Source organism: Dermacentor albipictus, unplaced genomic scaffold, assembly GCF_038994185.2.
Source record: "Dermacentor albipictus isolate Rhodes 1998 colony unplaced genomic scaffold, USDA_Dalb.pri_finalv2 scaffold_17, whole genome shotgun sequence".
NCBI classification, from domain to species: Eukaryota; Metazoa; Arthropoda; class Arachnida; order Ixodida; family Ixodidae; genus Dermacentor; species Dermacentor albipictus.
Window position 1 is genome coordinate 34,800 of NW_027225571.1, and position 20,574 is coordinate 55,373.

A 20,574-nucleotide genomic window follows, 5' to 3' on the forward strand; every position below is an offset into this window, starting at 1 on the left:
ACTGTTGCCAAAATGGTGCCCCTGTGCGATTATGGACTGCAGGCAAGAATCGCGAATCGATGGCACCAGTCTTGGTGAACATAACAGCAAAAACACAGGGGAAAAGAGATATCGAAATATTGAGGAGCTGAAGTGACCACTGCCAGTGCTTGTTGATAGGGCTTTACCTGTAATGGCCGACGGAGTGCCTACAAGGTCACAGTTTCGTAGTCCCATCTGCCCCCGTCGCACTTGCACACCAATTGGTCTTATTTGGCATAGCGGAATTGGTTTATTTAAATGCCAGTGACACAAATGCGCATCGTGAGCTCTACTAGCATGACAAAGTGGAGGGGACTACTGTGGAATCAAGTCGATCGTATATGAAATTTCTACATTCTCAGTGCATGAGTTCTGTGACCACCACCAAGCTATCATAAGCTTTTCGAAGTGGCACAATGAAGTTTCTTTGGGAAATTGCAAGTGCTTCCTTTACTGGAATCTAAGGAATGGAATGGACCAGCTCAGCCACTCCTGGTGTGGGGAATGGTCCAACTCCCACCATTTCTATCAGTTGAAGAATTGTGGGCATCTCCACACACTGGAATGGAGGGCTGCACTCTGCAACTCTGGTCTTGGGTTGGAAAGAATTTCAAACCTGTAAGGATCTGTAAAGATAGTGGTGAAACCTGAAACATTGCTCAGCCTGTCATATGAAAGAGACCTCTGAGTAAGCGCTTTGATTTAGTACACTTTCACTTGGCATGACGTGGCGTAATGTGCATTGCTGTGCTCTGGGATAGCACTGTATGTTACATCTAGTGAAAGTGAAATTTTTCGCCAAACTTTTTTCCTGAGCTCATGGTGAGTGCCCCAACTGTACACGCGAGTTCTGTCACTGCTTTTGGCTTGCTGTGCAATCTCGGCTATAACAGAGAAAGGTTACTGCATTTGATTCCCACCTACAGTATTGACTTCGTGCGAAGGGCCTGTTCCACACCAGCTGCAGGGTTGCCTCTACCAGCAGACGTTGCTGCCAAGCATTCAAGGTAATGTGGGTTTCTTCACTGCTCCTTTCTCATTGGCTATTGTGCCACTTTTCAATTGTCCAGCCTGTTACAGTATCTGAGTGTCTCAGTATTGTGCCATCAAGCATGATGTCATGAGTTCTGTCCTGTGGCAGCAGCTGAATTCTGATGTACACAGCTCGACAGCTTTTGTGAAGAGAGGAGCATTCATAGTGGTTTGTTGTGAAAGGAATTTGTTCCAAACAGTGTTACTTGCACTTATTAGGCAACTTAATTCTGAATTTTTCAAAACATGGTTGTTAGTACTACATGGTGATTCCACATGAGATCAAACATGCATGTCCGGTTGAAAAATTTATTTTGTCTGTCTTGTTTTTATGCCATGTAGGAATATTCAAACTGCACAGAACCAAAAATTTTATTCCCGAAAAGCGTTCCCAGCAGGCTAAAAAAATATTTGAAATTGATGGCGGGAGCATCCTCCTATTGCTTACCACAATATTTTCCGATTTCACAGCCGAATTAAATGCAAACTAAAGACGTGTTGCAAACCTTTTCTGCTCATTTTAATATGCTTCACAGTAAAATAATTACATACATTTTTTATGCTGTCCACAAATGAAAAAAAATGTTGAAAATCTCTAAACATGAACCAAAGAAAAATTTTGGAACTTTGATGCGTCTTTCTGCGTTTTCTATTTCACAGAACTTCAAGAAAGTGTCAAACATAGAAAATTCTCTTTGCAACGTTTATCCATAATATTATCTTCCAACATAAAACACAAGAAAAAAAATAGGTCAATAAGCTTTTAAAAAAACTCATTTTCAAAAGTAAAATAAACTCCAGTTCCAATTCTTGAAAAAAATGTTTGGTGGAAGTCTACTTATGTTGGGCAAAACGTGGGTGTCATAATGTTTCCTCATTTGCTTTATTCACAAAATTTAACTGGCCAAAGTGGCCGATGTTGAGAGTGCTGGCTTCAGTATATTTGCTGGTTGTCTGTCAGTTTGCATTGCACACAAATCTAGTTCCAATTTCTTTGATGCTTGAGAACTTCGCTCTGGCAGCTTGTTTTCAACAGAAATGTATTGTCAGCTTTTATTTCTGTGCAGTTGTGCAGGGGTGTGGGGTTGCCGGCCTCTAAAGTGCTAACGCATACCGAGTTTTCAGCCTACAACCTGTGTGGACATCGCACTTATGCCTACATTATTCGCTTTGCAACAGCATGCAAGACACCACGAGTGCATGTTGTGGGTGATATGCCAAAACCCGTTTGGTGTACACAGTAAATCACCTGTGAGCAGCGCCAAGGCAGCCTAGTCCGTAAGCAATGGAGCGCTCCCATAATCAGCAGATGCACCATTATGGAGGTGCTACTTCACTGCTTGCTCCCCATCCCCCATGTGCAATGGATACTGTAACCTTCTTCGGCACAAGCACGTGCGATTCATACTGCGACTTTCTAAAAATTTATCTGAGGCATTTGCCGAGTCATTTATTTCGTTTCCCGTTATCACATGTTTTCTGCATCACTCACAGATAATGTCTCCCTGTATTACCTCGACCTTCACCTCTGCATTTCAACTCGAAAAAAGTGAAGTGCTGCATGACTGAGCCAAAAGCTGTTGAAGTTGCCTAATTTTTATGATATTTTGTTAGCACCTTGATAACGTGCCTTCCCATGCCAAGAACAGCAGAGGTCACTGATGGTGTTAGGCGGACGTTGTCCTTCGATAACGAGTGTGGCCCATATGGTTTCACAGTGAAAAGCGTTAGAAGGCCTTGTTCATAAAACATGAAACCGTGAGACAGTCTAGAGGCTCATTCACGACATTAGCGCAGAAAAAGCGACAGAAAGGGTGCGATGTTGTTCAGTATAAACATTTTGACTTGATCTCGCTGTTCACTGCGCGCGATGCATGTGGCTCATAGCTCGGTCTGAGTATTCTGAGCTGATTATTTACGTGTTCACAAGAAAATTGCTAAAAAAAAAGATTCTCGTTACGTAAAAGTTTTGGATGTTGCTTCCCTGTGGAAGCTACTGCCAGAGGCTGAAGATATTCGTGACACTGATGAGGTCTGCCAGCATAGGTTTACGTGCCTCAAGGAAAACCTGTCATCTAGTGGCACCCACAATGAAGTATACAAGGCACTCCTTCAGCAAGAAGAAGCAATTGACAACTTCAACAGCTATGTCCTCCTTTCTTCTGACGTTTCACCATTGAAGCCACCATCTTCCATTCACAAACGCAGCATACAATCTTACAGAAAGAGAAAACAGGTCGAGATTGAAAGCGTTGTGGTGACAAAGATACGTTTAACCTTAAGCACTGCATATGGAAGCGTCAGCATGCCTAAACCGTCTGTGACAGAATGTTTTGCATGTGCTGGCTAGTTATGATAGCTTGAAGTAAGCGTACAAGCCTTCAAGGTTCTATTGAAAGTACCTCAGTCTCTTAACCATCATGCCACCAGAAGTTGAAAAAAGACGCATTCAAGAGGCAACCCCAGCTCTCACAATGTACATGCTCAGAAAGGCCAGAAATTGGCGTGAGAAGCATGGAATGGGGTCAGATTTTGATCCGTACATGAGGTCAAGATTAAGCCCATTGGATGTACAAGCTGCATTCGACTATTTCACCAAGGAGGAACTTGGGTGCTCTTGGCAGAGCCCGAACAAGGATGTTGTGTCAGTCATCACAAGCCAAAGAGAGTAAGTCTCAAAGCGATTTATGACACATTCTATCCATGAGAAGTTCCAGTCGTTCAAGGCAGCTTACCCCAAAAGTGTCGTCACCCTGTCAAAGTCTTACAGCTTGTGTCCAAAATGGGCGCTGCTCACACCACAACAAGAGGTTTGCGTTTGCGTTTATTGCGCCAATGCCAGCCTTTGTCTCCACGCTTGAGAACATAACTGGCATGGAAATCTCATTAGAAGGCATGAAAGCATTGTGCCTTTGCGGCTCCCCAACCATAGATTCTATGTTAGGTGGATGCGAGCGCTGCCCATGGAGGGAAAGTGTCACTTTGGCCACTCTGGGAATGGTTGACGAGGATGGGGTCACACTGTCTGGGAAAACGATTACTTGACCAAGAAGACATTGTCTCCAACCGTTTTTGTTAAAGAGCTTGGCAAACAGGTGACCAAATGAAAATGAACAAGCCGCGGCTGTTCATGAGGCAAAGAAGTACAAGCAGCATGGAAGCATTGTTATGCATTTTGATTTTGCAGAAAAGTCGACTGTCCTTCTCAAATGAAGCACAATCGTACCATTGGCACAAGAAGCGAATCTCCATTTTCACCTGTGTCACCACGTCAAGGAAAGCAACACTCAGCTTTACTGTCATAGGTGACAACATGCATCACGGCACAGCGCGCACCTGCTACGCCCTAGGTAGAGTGCACAAAGTATTAGATGAAAAAGCATCCACCTACTGCCATGTGACATACACCATTTTAAAAATAGGTGCCAACTGTATGAGTTGTGCCAATCCAAGTGCAGTCAAATCTCAATATAACGAATCACGTAGAACTGCCGAAAATCGTTTGATATTCTGAAAGGTCGGTATAGTGAAAGCTCCCAAAATCAACCATTCCGCCCACCAACCCATCAGTTCATAAGTTGTCACCGTTTGAGCTATCCAGAAGAATGTCACTGTTGGCTCTCGGCCCACGCTGTTGCTATTTTCCATAGATTCCATCGCCACACACCACCGAAGCACCGTATAATAAGAGTGATGTGCACAAAGCAAATGCTGAAAGAACTACTGACAAAAAGGAGGCTCCATGTTGCCTCCAAAGGGCAATGTTTCTTGCAGTTTGTTTGTTTTTCACATTCCTTGCCATGGACGCTGTAGGTGTCTCACTCGAGGTGGACGCCTGAACTATTCCAAAGTGCAAGCACGCGTAAATGACACCGTCTGGAAAGTGCAAAGTGTGATCGTGTGGCATCCTCGCCAGTACGAAGGTTACATTTCTCTACGTGCATAGCTAGTATAGCTGCAGAAAGAAGCACAAAAGGAAGAGGCGTGCACAGAAAGAAGAAAGAGATACGGATCCATTGCTAAAGGCGACACTTACCTGGGCAGAGCATGCACTCACTAAACCCGATGCGCCGTCACCTCCACAATAGATAAAAAAAATTCTCTCAGAGTTTTTTGTTTTGTTTTTTTTGTTTGTTTGTGTTTTTTTTAGCGCCGTCTCAGGTTTTCCGAATCGATGTGCCGTGGTGGCCACTTTCTACACCTTGTCGTCTGCTAGCCTACTGTTTTGGCTGCCGTGAAGGATACACAGATCTTGAGGAATCCCCAGATTTTGAAATATTAGTTCGTAGTACTGAGGCGTTGTTAACATGACATGGAAACTTAATAATAATTGTTATTCTGAAAAGATTGGCATTTTGAAGTTTGTAGTATTGAAATATTGCATCATTAAAATCATAAGTCAGCAGGGGATTTGTGAAAAGATTATTAATCTGAAAAAGTTTGTTAATGTGGTGTTCATAGTATCGAGGTTCCACTGTGTATGTCCATGAGGTGAATATTTTCCACTACCGGGCATGGGAAGGATACCTGTCACCAAGCTTCCCTGCAGAACCTGATGTCTGGAAGTGCCGCCTTCATTCAGTCGGCACATGAGGTGGCAACATCAAGAATGTAGCTCTGCTTCATGTGCCTGCTGCAGCCATCGAGAAGCATTGTCAGCAAAAGTCCGTGGAGTGGAAGTCAGTGTCGCATGTGCTGGGAATTCAGTCATGGCATGTGTGGATGTGTGTGCGCAACCAGTCAAGTGGACATGCGGTGTCCGTTGCCAGAGCTGCTGCTAGCTAGCTGACGGTGATCGGACCCTTTTAAATACTAACTGCAAAGGACATGCAACAAAATTTGTTCAAGCACCACAAGTAGTGTCGAGTCAGAAAACGAAGTAGAAAACACATTCTCTGTCCTTGCCACAATAAAAAACCCAGGTAAACCTTCCTTCATTTGTGACAACTGCTACTTTTTCTTTTTTTAACAGACAGTAAATGTCAACAAACTGGAACGAGTCATCGCAGCACTAAAGCCAGCACGATCAACACGGGCCACTTTGGCGTCATATATTTTGTGAATAAATCAAATGAGAAAACATGTTATCGCATCCATGTTTTGGCCAACATAAGCGGACATCCATACAAAGTTTTTTCAAAAATTGGAATCGAAGTTTTTTAAAAAATTTTTGAATGAGTTTGTTTTAAGTTTTGTTTATATGACAATTTTTTTCTTGTGTTTCATGTAGGAAGATAATATTTTGGATAAATGTTGCACAGAGAATGTTCTATATTTGACACTTCAAGCTTCTGTGTGAAATAGAAAACGCACCAAGATGCATTGAAGTTATAAAATTTTTTCTGATTTGGGTCATGTTTGGAGATGTTTAACATTTTTTTCGTTTTTGGACAGCATAAAAAACACATATAGAACTAATTTACTCTGAAGCGTAATAAAATGAGCAGGAAAAGTTTGTGACACATTTTCAGTTTGGACTTAATTCGGCTGGGAAATTGGAAAATGTTGTGTTAGCAATAGGAGGACTCTCGCACCGCCACCTTCAAATATATATATATTTTTTCGCTTGCTGGGAATGCTTTTTGGCAACAAAATTTTCGGTTCTGTGCAGTTTGAATATTCCTACATGTCATAAAAAAACCAGACAAAACAAAAATAGCAGGTGGACATGCATGTTTGATCTCTCGTGGAATCGCCCTGTATAGGTGTAGTACCGTATTTGCATAAATACAACGCACATTTTATTTTTTTTGCAGATCTTTCTAAATATCTAGACTTGGAATGTGCCTTGTGGTATATTCAGCCTCATGACATTCAGCCTCATGACATACACCCTGTATGTCATGACATGACATACAGGGTGTTTACGTAACTTGTGCCAAAGATTTGTGCCAGTCACATGGTTTTATTTCATATTTCGCAGGCTTTCTTTAAAGGCCGAAAAAAAATCGCCATGCAGCATGTACGTTGCCACAAAAAATTGGATCGGTCGTTTCTGAACACTCTAAAGCTCAATCAAACGCACTTGGCCGTAAAGTGTATATTCAACATTTTGCGTAATTCATCTTAGTTAACTAATTAAGCATGATGTAAAAGATACTCTAAGGAGCGCCACATGACGGCAAACTATATGCCATTAGTTTCATACAGCTGCGGCTAACCACTTTTCGTTACACGAAACACCCTGTATAATGTCTTTTTATTTGTGCCTGCTTTCCCTGCTCTCCATGCCCGTTGTCGCTTTGCATCGTGCAAGAGCTGTGAGCTCAAAGTTGCCACTGTGCATTTTGCGCCGCCTTCTCCCAATTTCAAACACTGCTAGTGCTGCATCAATACATGATTATGCACCTTAAGCAGGATGATAGGGGGCTGTTGTGAAGGCGCGTGAAGCAAGCGGTCCGTAGTTGTGCGGCGTATCACTGCACAATCCGTGAAAGGCTTTGTCATGTTCGATTGTGTCAGGGGCATTTTTAAGTGCTATTTGTTCAATAACCTTGGTGGGTCCAATAACCTTGGTGAGAGGACAATGCCAATCTGGCGAACAGGGACAAAGTACTCGTCCTTTCGCTTTTTTTTTGCAACAGCACTTCGCAGTAACAATGAGTAAAGGCCTGTGCGCATCCGCTTTTCTACATCATTTCTTGTTTCTTTGCAGAATCCCTCCTCGCATTAGATTCGTGGTCACTTTATTTTTTGTGCAAATATAGTATTTAATTTAAAGGGACACCAAAGAGAAACACTAAGTCAGCTTAGCCTCGTAAGATAATATTTCAGAACTTAATTTTATCGTAATAATGAACCCATTACGATGTCATGTATGCTTCGAATTTTGCGCTGATACCCCAGAGTTGGTGTCATTGTGATGTCATGAATTTCAAAGTAATTTTTTGTAATGCAAAAATTTTTTTTTCGAACATTCTTAAATTTACTGCTCAGAACTTCCTAAGTTTTTGACCTTTTAAGAACACAAAGTAGTACATCTTTAAAGATAATAATATAACTAGGCCCGAGCATACATCGTCAAAATCTGTGACCTCATGGCAAGCTGTAGCAAGAACTTCAAGGTGGCATCGCCACCAGTCATTTGTTTTTGTGCCATTCTTAAAGAAAAAAAGTCTTGCCAAACCTCTTCCAACTTGAATGAGTGTTTTTTTTGTCAATATAGAAGGGTAATTTACTAATACAGCTCCAATAAGTTTTCTTTTTGATGTCCCTGTAAAAAAGAATAAGTGTGAGTGTCTCCTCAGAATGTGCCCTTTTAGAGCATAATATGTAATGAATGTTTTGCAACAAATTTATGGCCAATGAGTTTAAAAGAGCTGAAGTAAAATGTTTTTCTGTAAAAGCAAAAACCTTTGTGCTCTTCTAAGTTGGTGTAGTGAATCAGATCATGAAGATTCATAGCAAATAAATTGAAGGCTATGCTCCGTATTCCTTCAAGATTTTAAATGTTCCAAGACTACTTGCATGTAATATTTTAAACATAATAAATTGGTGCAGTTGGGAAGTTTGGTACCAGACGGGACATTTCATAGTTTTGTCTGGGTACCAACTGTGGTAGCTTAGTGGTTACGGCATTGCACTGCTGAGCTTGAGTTTGGGGGTTCAAAGCTCACCGTAGCAACTGTATAGCTATGGGGGCAAAATGCAAAAACGCTAATTTACTTAAGTAGGTAGGTGCATGTTGGATCGGGAAAAAGAAAAGGGACAAGTGTTTATCTAGAGTCCACTAGGGCGTCCCTCATAATCAGATCATGGTTTTGTCACATAATTCCCTGGAATTTAATTTTAAATAATTTTAAGTTTTGTCTTGGAAAACAGATTTTACAAAAGACAGAAAACCGAATGTTGTTTGTACGTTTACGCATGCTGCGGGATAGGCTCTTCGTCAAAGTAACTCCTAAGTGTTTGTGATTACTGATCGCTTGTAGCCTTTTAGCATGTATGTAAGCTGAGAAGAGAAACGTAGTATGGTCCTGGTGTTTACTCTAGTTAATTATTTGTACATACATATCTATGGGTATGAGTGGGTTAGTCTAGTTTTCAACTGCTTTAAAGGCTCTTGAGGTCTGTAACCACTTTACAAAAATTTTTAACATAGGAATTGGTTAGTTGTAAGGCTGTGCGAATAGTGATTTTTGGGAACGAATCGAATATTGAATAGTGCTCGAAGTGTTTTTTGAGTAATGAACAGCCGTTATCGCAGTTAATGTAAAACAGTGTCCACATCATTGTATTCCTTAAGTTAGCAAGTTTGTCATTACATAGTAAAAAAAAAAATGCCGCTGGGCAGGCCATGTCATGTGTAAATTAGATAACCGGTGAACCGTTTTAGAGTTACAGAATGGGTGCCAAGAGAAGGGAAGCGCAGTTGAGGACGACTAATTTCATCACTAGGTGGGGTGATGAAATCAGGAAATTCTCAGGCGCAAGCTGGAATCGGTTGGCGCAGGGCAGAGCGAATTGGAGATCGCAGGGAGAGGCCTTCGTCCTGCAGTGGACATAAAATAGGCTGATGATGATTAGTACGTTATGAAGCGTTCTTTATTAAAAGCATAAATGGAGCATTATTAGCAAACAAGTAGTAGTTTCTTTGCATGCACAGGACTCTTCAGAGATTGTGAATGGTCACTGTAAAGTATGATTGCCTAAGTGACATAACCCGCTCCACTGTGAAAGTTCTCATTTTTTATGTCTATACTTTGCCCGTGGGGTTTAGAACTTAACATACTTTTACTCCAATTCTATCTTCATAGGGCACAGTTGAAATATTGACAATTTGAAAATTATCAAGAAAGTAATTGCATTTACGAATAGTGACTATTCAGTTCAAAGACTGAATAGTATAGCACACTATTCAATTCGTTATTGGAAAGTTTTGAATGCTCGCACACCCCTAGTTATTTGTGACTGTACTTTGTGTGCAGATCTTCCGGAGTCGCAGTGCAGACTTGCACGCAAAGGGAAGGCCAAGGTGAGCTTTTGTGACTTGCTGGCACACAAGACACGTTTGAATTGCAGACATGCAATTGTGACAGAAACTGAATTGGAATTGGATTGGATCAGAAAACAATTGTTTTGCAGAAAAATAACAGCTGCCTCCGTAACCTTGAGTTACTGCTTGTCAACTCAGTACTGTTTACCTGCTTGGAAGGTTACACTTGCTTTGGCAGCTGTAGACATTTTTAACACAAACTGAGCTTTCAGTGAGAGCATGTTTCTGCAACACCAGTGATAAACATATATGATATGAGAGATGGAGCACTGCTAGGCATGTCGGAATCACAGTTCTGGAAAACTAATTTGTAAGAGTCGAGAAACAATTATGAAGTGATGAAGTCAGACACCCTGAAAGGTGCAGATCCTCAAAATATATGGTGTCATTGAACAAAGGATTGCGGTGGTCTTTGTGGACCTCTGATGTGTGGTTGTGCAGATTAAGCTCTGTGCATACTGAGACATGTCCTTTCATTGTAGCCAGCGTGCTCGTCTTAAAGTTAGCATTAATGGAAAAGAGGACGTTTGAGGTCCGATTGTAACCAATATTCTCGGTCCTGAATAATTGGCCAGCAAACTGCCTTTCTTTTTTCTTTTTGCTTTAATCTGAATGTTCGTGCAGCTGGACATTTGACAGATATCCTAAAACTTGCTTGGTTTTGTAGGTCGTGTGCTAAAAAGTAGCATGTCTTACTTACCTAAGCCATTGATATCAACCACTGAGTAACGGCCAGCAATTACATCGTTAGTTAGGGGCCGCCAATTAAAGATATATAGGAAATATTGTTAGATTGCTCTAAAATAAATAGGGCTGCCCTTTACAGAAGCCTACTGGCTCCGTAACAAGTCTAAAATCATGTCGCTGCCACCTTGAAAATTCCACACCAGCTTTTCATGATTTCGTTGATTTTAGGACTGCCTGGCATAGGCTATTGATTCTTTGTTGGCAAAAGAAATGATTGCACATTGCATTTGAAAGTAAATGAGAACTGGTCTTGGGAATTCTCTTGAGCCTCTCCTGCACAATGTGCTGCAAAAATCACTGTCACACTGACATTATTAGTGCAATACGTTGGCCGTAATTCTTTAAAAAGAAAGAAGGAAACATTGGCCTTTGTTTCCTAATCCTAATAAAAGCCATGTTATTTCACCAAGCAAATGCAAGAAAAATGTTCTTTCAGCAAATTCTCACAGCCTAGCCTAATTTAGTGTGTGTCTGTAGGTCTTTTTAATGTCCTTTCAACTGTGTTGTAGAAACCCTACTGGCAGTGTAGAAAAAATTGAGTGAACAAATACAGTGACCAGTACTCTGGTGTTACCTCTGATAGGCCATTTTTGTTTTTGCTTAGTGCCAACTGGCAGAAGCATTTGCCAATGGCCATGCTATGCTGTCTTCTGTATGCATGACTTGTATATACTGTGTCTTTCATGTCAGCTGTTCTGTAACCTGAATAAGCCTTTGGTTATAATTCCTGCCTTTTCTGACGCCTTTCTCTCTTTCCTTCTCTTTTTGTTCCCTTCATCCCCTTCCCCATGTGTAGGCTAGCCAACCGTACGTATGCCGGGCTATCAACCTCCTTTTCTCATTTCTCATTAACCTCTACTCATTTCTTTCTGACACAGTCACTGACTGATTTGCCCATTGATGCCGTGCACCGCTTTTGTGCAGTTCCTTGCAGGCCCATAACACTTAAGCATACTCAATAAATTCATTATCATCTATTTAATGCTTAACTATTACAGACCCCTTGCCTTACCTGCTCACAGATTATGCAGGAACTTCTTCATGGGCATTTGTTCCCTTGAGAAAAACTCCTACAGATCTGAGGAGACTTCAAGCCAACTGCATGTCTTAGACAGTGAATAGCTGCTTGCATTTCTTTCATTGTGTGTTGGCATGTCCCCAATCCAATACTTTAATTTGGAAGCTGTCAAATAAATTATGGCGACAACAGTAAGGTGAGGTGTTTGAACATATCGTTTTGCTTGGAGACGCCCAGTGCACAGCACTGTGGTGACATCTGGCAACCGCGATGCTAGTCACCAGCTAAGCACAGCCATCCGAGATCTTTGGTGTGGAACAGCGGGATTCACTGTAGATTCTGAAGGTGGCATTTCAACAAGTTGTATCAATTTGTTCAATACTTTAGGAACTGTGCCATAACCTTCATAGTAAAATGCGCATTGCCTGTGTGGTGGACCCACATTTGTGGTGAGGTATCTTTTCTCCCCGCTTGCAGCTGATATTCTATACATAACAAGTCAAAATGATTTAGTTCACCCTGCCAGGGTTATTAATAACACCTCCTGCATCATTTGCAGTCTGCTTCTGTGGGAAAAGTAGGGGTTAACACTGGAAACAAGGCACTTGCAATCTTGAAAAAGAGGATCTTGTCATATGCTTTGAATATTGGTTCAGCATAAATTTTGTTGTATTCATTTTGATCAGAATCGTTTGTAGTCTAAAATGCAGCTTTCTACAGGTTGGTTACTGTATGCAACAAGCCAGGCCTCATTCTGTCCACTATTTCAGAACGCGGTGCTCATAAAGCATTCCCTGAGAGTGATCTTTTTTGGATGCGCTTCTGTTTCAGTCAATTCACAGACCACACTTCGCTAAACACTGCATAAAACAATAGATTACTTCTCATATATAGTGCCTTGTGACAGAAGCACTTGATGTATTTGTAAATTTATAAACGTAAGAAGTGTTAAAATTTTGAAGTCCCTGTACAAGCAATATAAACAGGCCACCTTTGAGATGCATATTATTGTTTACTAATGCAGAATAACTTTAGAAAACTGTATTGGGCTGTATTTTCTTTCAATTCTTTTCCTAATGCATCCTTATGGCCATACTGTCACATTGTGTAGGCATCAATGGTAGAATGGACATTGAGAAAATGCGCAGGTGGGACATTTTGGCTGGAACACCAATGCATTTCATTACACATTTTGGGTTGGTATTTCATGGAAATGGTGCTGTTTTGCATCATGGCCAACTTTAATTTTTCAGTTACATGTCCTGAGATAATTAGGCGATTTTAGTTTATTATTCAATCAGTTGGTTATTATCACATGGATTCTCACGTCTGTCACCATGAATAATGTGTTGGTAAAGAAGTCGTGTCGGGATTTTGGTTGTGCTGTATTTAGTAGTCACTTGGTCTTCCCTTAAACATCTGTTATTTAGTCTTTGTTGTATTCTAACTGGGGTGAATCTGCTATGTGAAGAGGAAAAGACAAGCTCGAGGCTTCTCTGTCGTCTCAGCTGTATAATAACAAGTTGAACCTGCCTCTTACATAAGCCTGCATGTCCAAGTGGACCAAATTGAAAGTGCTTTCTGAGTACAGTGCCTTATTGCCATGTCTTTGTAGGACCTCTCCTTGTGGCTGCCTACAGCGGTCACTGGAGCACATCCACCCCTGGACTTCTCTCTTCCGCAGCCTTCGAATGTCAGTTGCTCACCTCCTGATGACCAGTAAGCTGCTCTTGTTGTTTGCAGGTGCAATGTTTTTTTTTCTTTTTAATTAAGACATTTAAAAATGCTCTTTGGTGCATGGTGCACATTTCTCTTGGTGGCTTGGTAATAAAAAGAGGCAGACAGAACCTGCATATTAATTAATAAAACATTATTATTGAATGTTTATTTGCTCAGCCTATGGCATACAATTAGGGTCCTTCTTTTTTGGTTTTATAGTTCCAAATTCGGGCTTATAAATTGGGCGTTATTTTTAAGCCATATATGCCTAAACTTTGACTAGTTAAGAATTTTAAAATATTGTTTGGTAAAAAGCCTTTCAGGAGCTCCAGAATGTTGCATCAGCAGTTTACTGATAGAACATTTTTGTGTAACTGTTGGTTTTGAGCCATCCTATATATAGCAAACTAGGTAAATGCACTACTTATTGAAGTGATAGGATTTAAGCTATTTATTTCGAACTGTGGTTTAACTTTTGTCACAATGCACGGTAGTCTTGTTATGGCAGTTTGAACAGATTGTTCGCCTATTGAGTAGAATTTATCCAATCGGGTAAATAAATTTTCTGCTTTTGGCCAATACTGTTGGCTCTTTGAATGCAGTGGCTTATAGATGTAAGCTTTCTGGTATGTGGCTGCTATGGGCTTTTGAAATGGGAGCAGGTAAGCTTTATCATTTCCTACACTGTAGTGCTAGAACACATTCACGCACATAAGGAAGGTATGCAAGTAGCGAAGAATACCGCTTCTTGCTCGTATAACAGTGAAGTATATTGCAACGGTTCAGTGAAGCCTCTACACTCTACCTTTATTGGATTATATTGTATGGCTATAAAAGCCACGGACTCCTGACCTCACCATTTGAGTAACTTTTTATCCAATGTCTTATTACCAGCTGCTTGTGTTCCACACATTGAGCGTTAGATGCTACTGCAGCAGTACTGTAGCATTTGTAATGAAATCTTAGGTAATCTTAGGTAATGTAATCTTAGGTAAGGTAATGAAAACCTTGTACCCATAATTCTAAATTACATCAACAAAGTTTGACTAATATTGTGTCAGTTTATAGGAAAGATGCACAGAAGAGAGCACTTGAAAGCTGTTTATCCTGTCCCATGTCTAATCCAAGCATAGATTATTTTACCGGGCGTAGTAGTTTGTGTTATGTGCAAGAAAAGTGACCACTTCATTTACAAAAAATGTAGACCACTTCGTCTACAAAAATACAGGGTTGCATCTTGACGAATTAGTGTGTCGTAGGACTAGGTGCTAGGAAAACACATTAAGGTCATATTTGCACTTACTTGCTGCATACTTTTAGATATTTTACTGTTGGCTCAGTTATAAACATGTCATCACTGCCTTACAAAGCTTTGCATCCTGCTTTAGCCAGAAAAGTGCTGCCCGGCACATAGTTCATGCCCGTGGTGCATTCTTGACTGCTTTCCTCGTTTGATGTACTAATGCAGGGTACTTTCAAGCAAAATAATGGAGGCTGTTGGGTGCACCTCATCACGAGTGTCAATTTAGTTGAAAATTATCTTCAGCCTTGGGGGGGGATTTTTGTTTGCAATAGCCTGATCAAAAAATATCTGCCCTCCAAAATGAACCAAGAGAATGCATGGTTACGTTAGTTTATCTTCGATAGGATGTTTGGCCTATCGATTGCTATAGGTTCTCGAAACTGCACCCAATCTGCTCAGTGTCCTAAATGTAGGACACTGCTGTTTCAAATGTTTTAAGTGACGAAATTTTAACTACAGACAATAGATATTCTGATGTACATGCATTTCGTCCCTTATGAACATGTGATCACATTCCCGACGACAATTAATTAAATTTCAATTCTCATTGGTAACTATTTTGCCACGAGGTGGTGTCCTTGTCCATGACCCAAAATTTACGATGTTGCAGCGGTCGTTACACAGAAATAACTAGATACGCACTTACCAAAGTGTGCTCAGAGAAGAGATATGACCTTATGGATACAGGCTGCCAACCACAAGCTTTTACATAAAAATTTGAGGAGTTACAGCCAATGAAAGAAGTGTACTACATGTAGGATGCTAGGCATATTATAGGTTAAACGGAAAAACTGGTGAGAAATCTTAATTTTTGTTCGTTGGTAGCCCAAAGTTCAAAATTTTGCCAACTCTCACAAATTATTAATGTAAGGCGATGTTAACACAGACAAGGTTTGTGTCTTTTTGTACGCGAACACTTTCTTAGGACAAATAAACATATATTGACAAGAAGAGGTGCTCCCAAGTCACATGACATAGTTGCTTATGTAAATCTTTGTTTGCATGCACGATTAGCACTTTTTAAACAAACCACAAAATTAAATAGAGGTATGCTTGGCGATCCCTTGCTTAATTTGTTATTCACACTTTTTTTTAACAAAGAACGAAAGCCTGACCAATAGTGCACACAGGCGAGGTTCGCAAGAGGTGTGATGCTTTTAATTAGAAGCCTCTGTTGACATCACAGTTACAATTTGCGATGCAGAGCAACATCAGTACTGCATTTGATAGGTTACGGTAGCGGATGGTCATGCAGGTCTGCAGCCTGCAGCCTGACCCGCAGTGGCAGCTTAGCGGCTATGGCATTGTGCTCTTAAAGAGCATGAGGTCGCAGAATCAAATCCCTGCAACCGTGGCCACATTTTGATGGAAGTTAAATGCAAAGACGCTCGTCTACCATGCATTGAGTGCACATTAAATAAACCTAGGTGGTCATAATTAACATGGAGTCACCACTATGCCAGACCTCATAATCAGATAGTGCTTTTGGCACATAAAACCCCAGAATGTAAATAATTGATATTGGCCTGCAGGTCAGAACCTGAGTGCTTCACTTGGTGGATTGTTCTAATAAATATTCTTTAAACTCATTCTCTAGATAATGCTTTTTATAGTGAAATTCAGGGGAAAATTGGGTTTAACCCAAATTGTATCAAAGTGATTCTGGGCACAAAAATCTGAAAATTATCTGGTTTTGTCTGAAAACGAGGGACCCTACATATATTAAATTGTAAAGCTGAAACCTGTTATTCTTGTAATGACATGTCGAGATAGTACATGCTGTTATAACTGCAATTCAAGACAGCTAATTTTCTGTTTTGAAAGTAAAAAGCTCACGAAAATGCCCTTCCTCATTTTGAATGATGTTCAGGATACCTGCAGTTATGGCCTCAAAGGGGGCACAAAGGAGAAATATTAAGCTAACCTGTATCACTAAGTTGGGCTTTTACAATAACAAAGAGGCCTGCTCTTACAGTAGGCTTGGAAAGCCCGAAAAGATGCAAGAGTGAAAGACTGGTGGGGACACCTTGCTGAATCCTTGATGGAATGTGTAAGCGCAACTGAACAAGGACATAGAAAGAAACGGACACACAGAGACAGCTCTGTTTTTGTGTGTCTGTTTCTGTCTACGTCATCGTTCAGTTGTGCTGACACATTCTATCATGGATTCAAACCAACTAACCCGCCAACACGTTTTAACCTTTTGAAAGTTCCTGCATCAGCTTGCCGTGAAATCATGGATTTTGGCACCGTATGCTCGAGACTGTAGCTAATTGTTTATCAGGACAATGTTGCATTCTAAAGAAACAAAAGGCTTTGCTTAGCAAGTTTATAGAGCATTTACTGTGTCAAAATGACCAACAATATGAGAAAGTGTGCTGTAATTCATGACGTTGCGCTCATGTACCAGCGCTAAGCTTTTGGTATGAAAATCAAGGGGAAATCTAGCCTTAATTTTCTCCACTAATGAGTCTCTTTTGCAAAACGAATGATAGTTTTGAAAGAAGAGTGCCAAGTAATTTAGTGTTCCCCATTGGTGTCCCTTTAGGTCTGTTGGATGATACGGTACTACCTCTAGCATACTAGGAGATCATGCAGTGTGCTGCCATTACTGTACTCCTCACTGGCGTGATAGCAAAGCTTTGCCAGATGGAATGGTCTTGGAAAAAGATCTTCAAACTTTCAATGTAAACGTAAAAAAGAAACATCTTAATTGGGACCATACTTACAGGGTGTCTACCAACCAAGAGAACTCAGAAAGCCGGGAATTCTTAGGGATTTTGAATAGTCTGGAAGAAACTCAGGGAAAAACTCGGGGAATTCATGCTTCAATCGGTGAAAATTAGCTGTCATTTTATTGAAAGGGAATAGAAGTCGCCCTACTGCTGGCTCGAGTAAAAGAAAGGAATCGGAATGAATTGTTTTTGATGCCATGTCGTCGGGTGGCGAAGTTGCCAGTGTACAGTCAACAATCGGTTTTCCGGGCACCCAATTTTTGTGAAATGCCCGATAATGCGGACAGCTTCGCGGCACCACCATGTGCCCCATAGAGTCAATGTATAAGAATGTCTGTAATTTCATGCACAAGAACCCTTTGCTGTCAGATTTTCCTGACTTTTTGCCACGGCCGCAGGTCCGAAACTGCATTAATCAAAGCGAACACCGCTGTTTTGATTATCTCGCCGTCTCGAACCAGCGCTCTTGCACGTAGATCCGCTGGTAGCTGTAGCCACCACTGTGGCAACGCTAGGCTTAGCTGCTTCGATGTTCGCCGTTAAGGTTCATGCCGTTCGGTGCCGTATTTTTCATTGAAAGAATTCGCCGCTGTCAGTAATGGCACTGACTCCGCCTCTGCAATTTTCGCTATTGGCTTCGTAGCTTAGAAAGCATGAAGCGTGTCATAATGCTGGTTCCTGAAAGGCAGCTTCGCCTCAGCACAGTGATGTTACACAGTGAAGTGTACGTAAAGTGTTGAGGTGAAGCTTAACAATCGGGGGAAGGGCAGTTTTTTCACGGGACACAGTATGTACTCCGTGATTATACACGCGTGCACTTGCCATCTCCTGCCACAGTATGAGCACCAATATGCCTAATAAGTGTACTGGCAGACCTTCAGAGCTTTTTCGGACGTGCCTGCGAGGATTTGGGCCCTTAAGGGCAGTAGAAGACATGCATTCATTTTTTCGGATGTTTTCGTGGTGCCTAAGGAGTACGAAAAATCGGGCGTTGACTGTACTGCTGACTAAGAGGTTGCATCAGCTGGTCCATGGGGCAAACGTGCGGCAGAACGAGGACAAGAACAGAAATGACCATCGCATTGAGGAATGATCGGGAAAGGAACTGGGCCGCCGATTCTTTTGAAGGAGCTTGAGCTCAAAAAGCAAAGTGTTGGCTGACGCAAAAGTGCAGGTGACCCTCATCCAAACCAAAATAAACTCTTGAAAGCAGTGTATCTAAAACTTTGTATAATCTCTTGAAAGCAGTGTCTTAGCAGTAGAGCTAAGAGTATGCGAGGGCAGTTGAGGTTGACTTTCCAAATGCTAAGAAAATCTCACTTGTGACAAATTTCGGGCCTAATACCAATGATCTTGCTATCACTTGATAGAAATAGCTCATTTTCGAAAATATTTGCTTCTGTATGCATCTCTTTTTATTCGTAGTTGAAAATGTTTGACTAGAAATACAATGGGCTTTATCGTTTTTTTTTTTTTCGAATATATTTTATTTCATGTGCATTTTACCATCCCCTACCATCAGTTTTCTATTTTGAAATAAATAAACACTACTCCTTTCTAATCAAACTGGATTAAGTTTTTTTTTTTTTTTGAAATGCTTACTTGAGAGTGACAGTATTGGGCGACAGGGTGTCAGCCTGTCTTTACATACATAAAATAAAGTTCTGTGTCGCTCAGGGAATTTGAAAATGTCAACTTGATAGACGCCCTGATTTAATTTGATACCATTTATCACCTAATTTATAATTGCAATTTCTCGTAGAAGCCATGTCTACATTCTGCTACCTGCTAATGAAGATCCATATTTCCTGAACAACACACTTTTATTTATTTTCTTTAATTCATTGAATAAATCAACCAGAATAAAGTCTAGTTTCTTGAAGCATGCTTTTGGCTGACATTACCTTTTGCAATGTTCGCACAGTGAAACTTCATATAACGTTCTGCTCCTTAAAGAGACCCTCAACCATGCCTTGGACCTGGAAAAAAAACCATTCTGCAGAAAGCACATGCTGCTATGAACATCTCATCCACATTTTGCATTTGTGTGTGGCACGTGGGGCTCACAAGTGGAGTGCAAAATCACCTTTTTCTTAAACATGCTCTTTTCAACAGAGACCTTCTCACCCTTTCGGGGCTACCAGCGGCTGCCGCTTGACTTTAGCGGGCAGATTCCCATAGAGTGCGGCCATTGGTCAATAACTGACATCAATCAAGAAGTGTGTTTGGATCAGGGCACTTCTTCTTGTGGTTAGCTTGTGTGTTTATAATGTAGTTTACTAAACAGGCTGAAGTACGTGAAAGTCTTTGTTTTGAATTTCGATAAGAATAATGTGCAGTAGAGTGTCATTGATAAGGTCCTGTTGCTTACAACTTCTCGGTGCCAGCGCTCGCGATCGGGAACACAAAAAGTTACCCAATAGAGTTACACTTATTTTTAACCGGTTCATACGTTCCAGAAAAAAAATTTTTTTTTTGGCACCAACATTTAGTATGTCACCAAGCTGCGATTGTATGATGCGTTTTTCGGCTGCCAGAGCCCATGCAAACAAGAAAAGGCGAGAAAGTGCATTATTGAGAACAGTAGCCACCTGCTGCATCAGCTTACCCTCAATACTCTCCCACCCGCCTCGCATGAAAACACCGGCACACACTCAGTTTTGTATTCCAGTAACAGCAAATCTTCTGCCGAGTTGTCAGACACCGCATTCACAGCTGTTCCTGCCAAACCTATTGTGATAAGCATCTTCACAACACGTAGAATGTAGTGCCTTTGGCAGCATACTGCATGCCTTTAGCAGGTGATAATCCAAACACTCAGTCATTCCCTGCTGCAGGTGGTGCGATGTGAGCGCCACGTTTTGCTTCGTGGGCATCTGGCGTCGCCCACCAGCTCAATTTCATTTCAGTTTTCTGTCGCCGTCTTGAGAGACTATGCAATAGGAAAACAACAAAATGTGTCTCCGGCTACCGAAGCCCCACCTGCTCCACGCAGGTCGGCGTC

The 20,574-nt window shown here is 41.2% G+C and overlaps 1 protein-coding gene across 1 annotated transcript in view; it reads left to right on the forward strand.

The window, feature by feature from the left end:
* Positions 1-20,574, forward strand: part of LOC139052070 (uncharacterized) — a 117,985-nt gene that overhangs the window by 29,508 nt on the left and 67,903 nt on the right. The window contains exons 4-6 of the mRNA XM_070529139.1: positions 948-1,028; positions 9,981-10,027; positions 13,429-13,532. Coding sequence (XP_070385240.1) covers positions 948-1,028; positions 9,981-10,027; positions 13,429-13,532 — 232 coding nt within the window. The remainder of the gene's footprint in view (positions 1-947; positions 1,029-9,980; positions 10,028-13,428; positions 13,533-20,574) is intronic.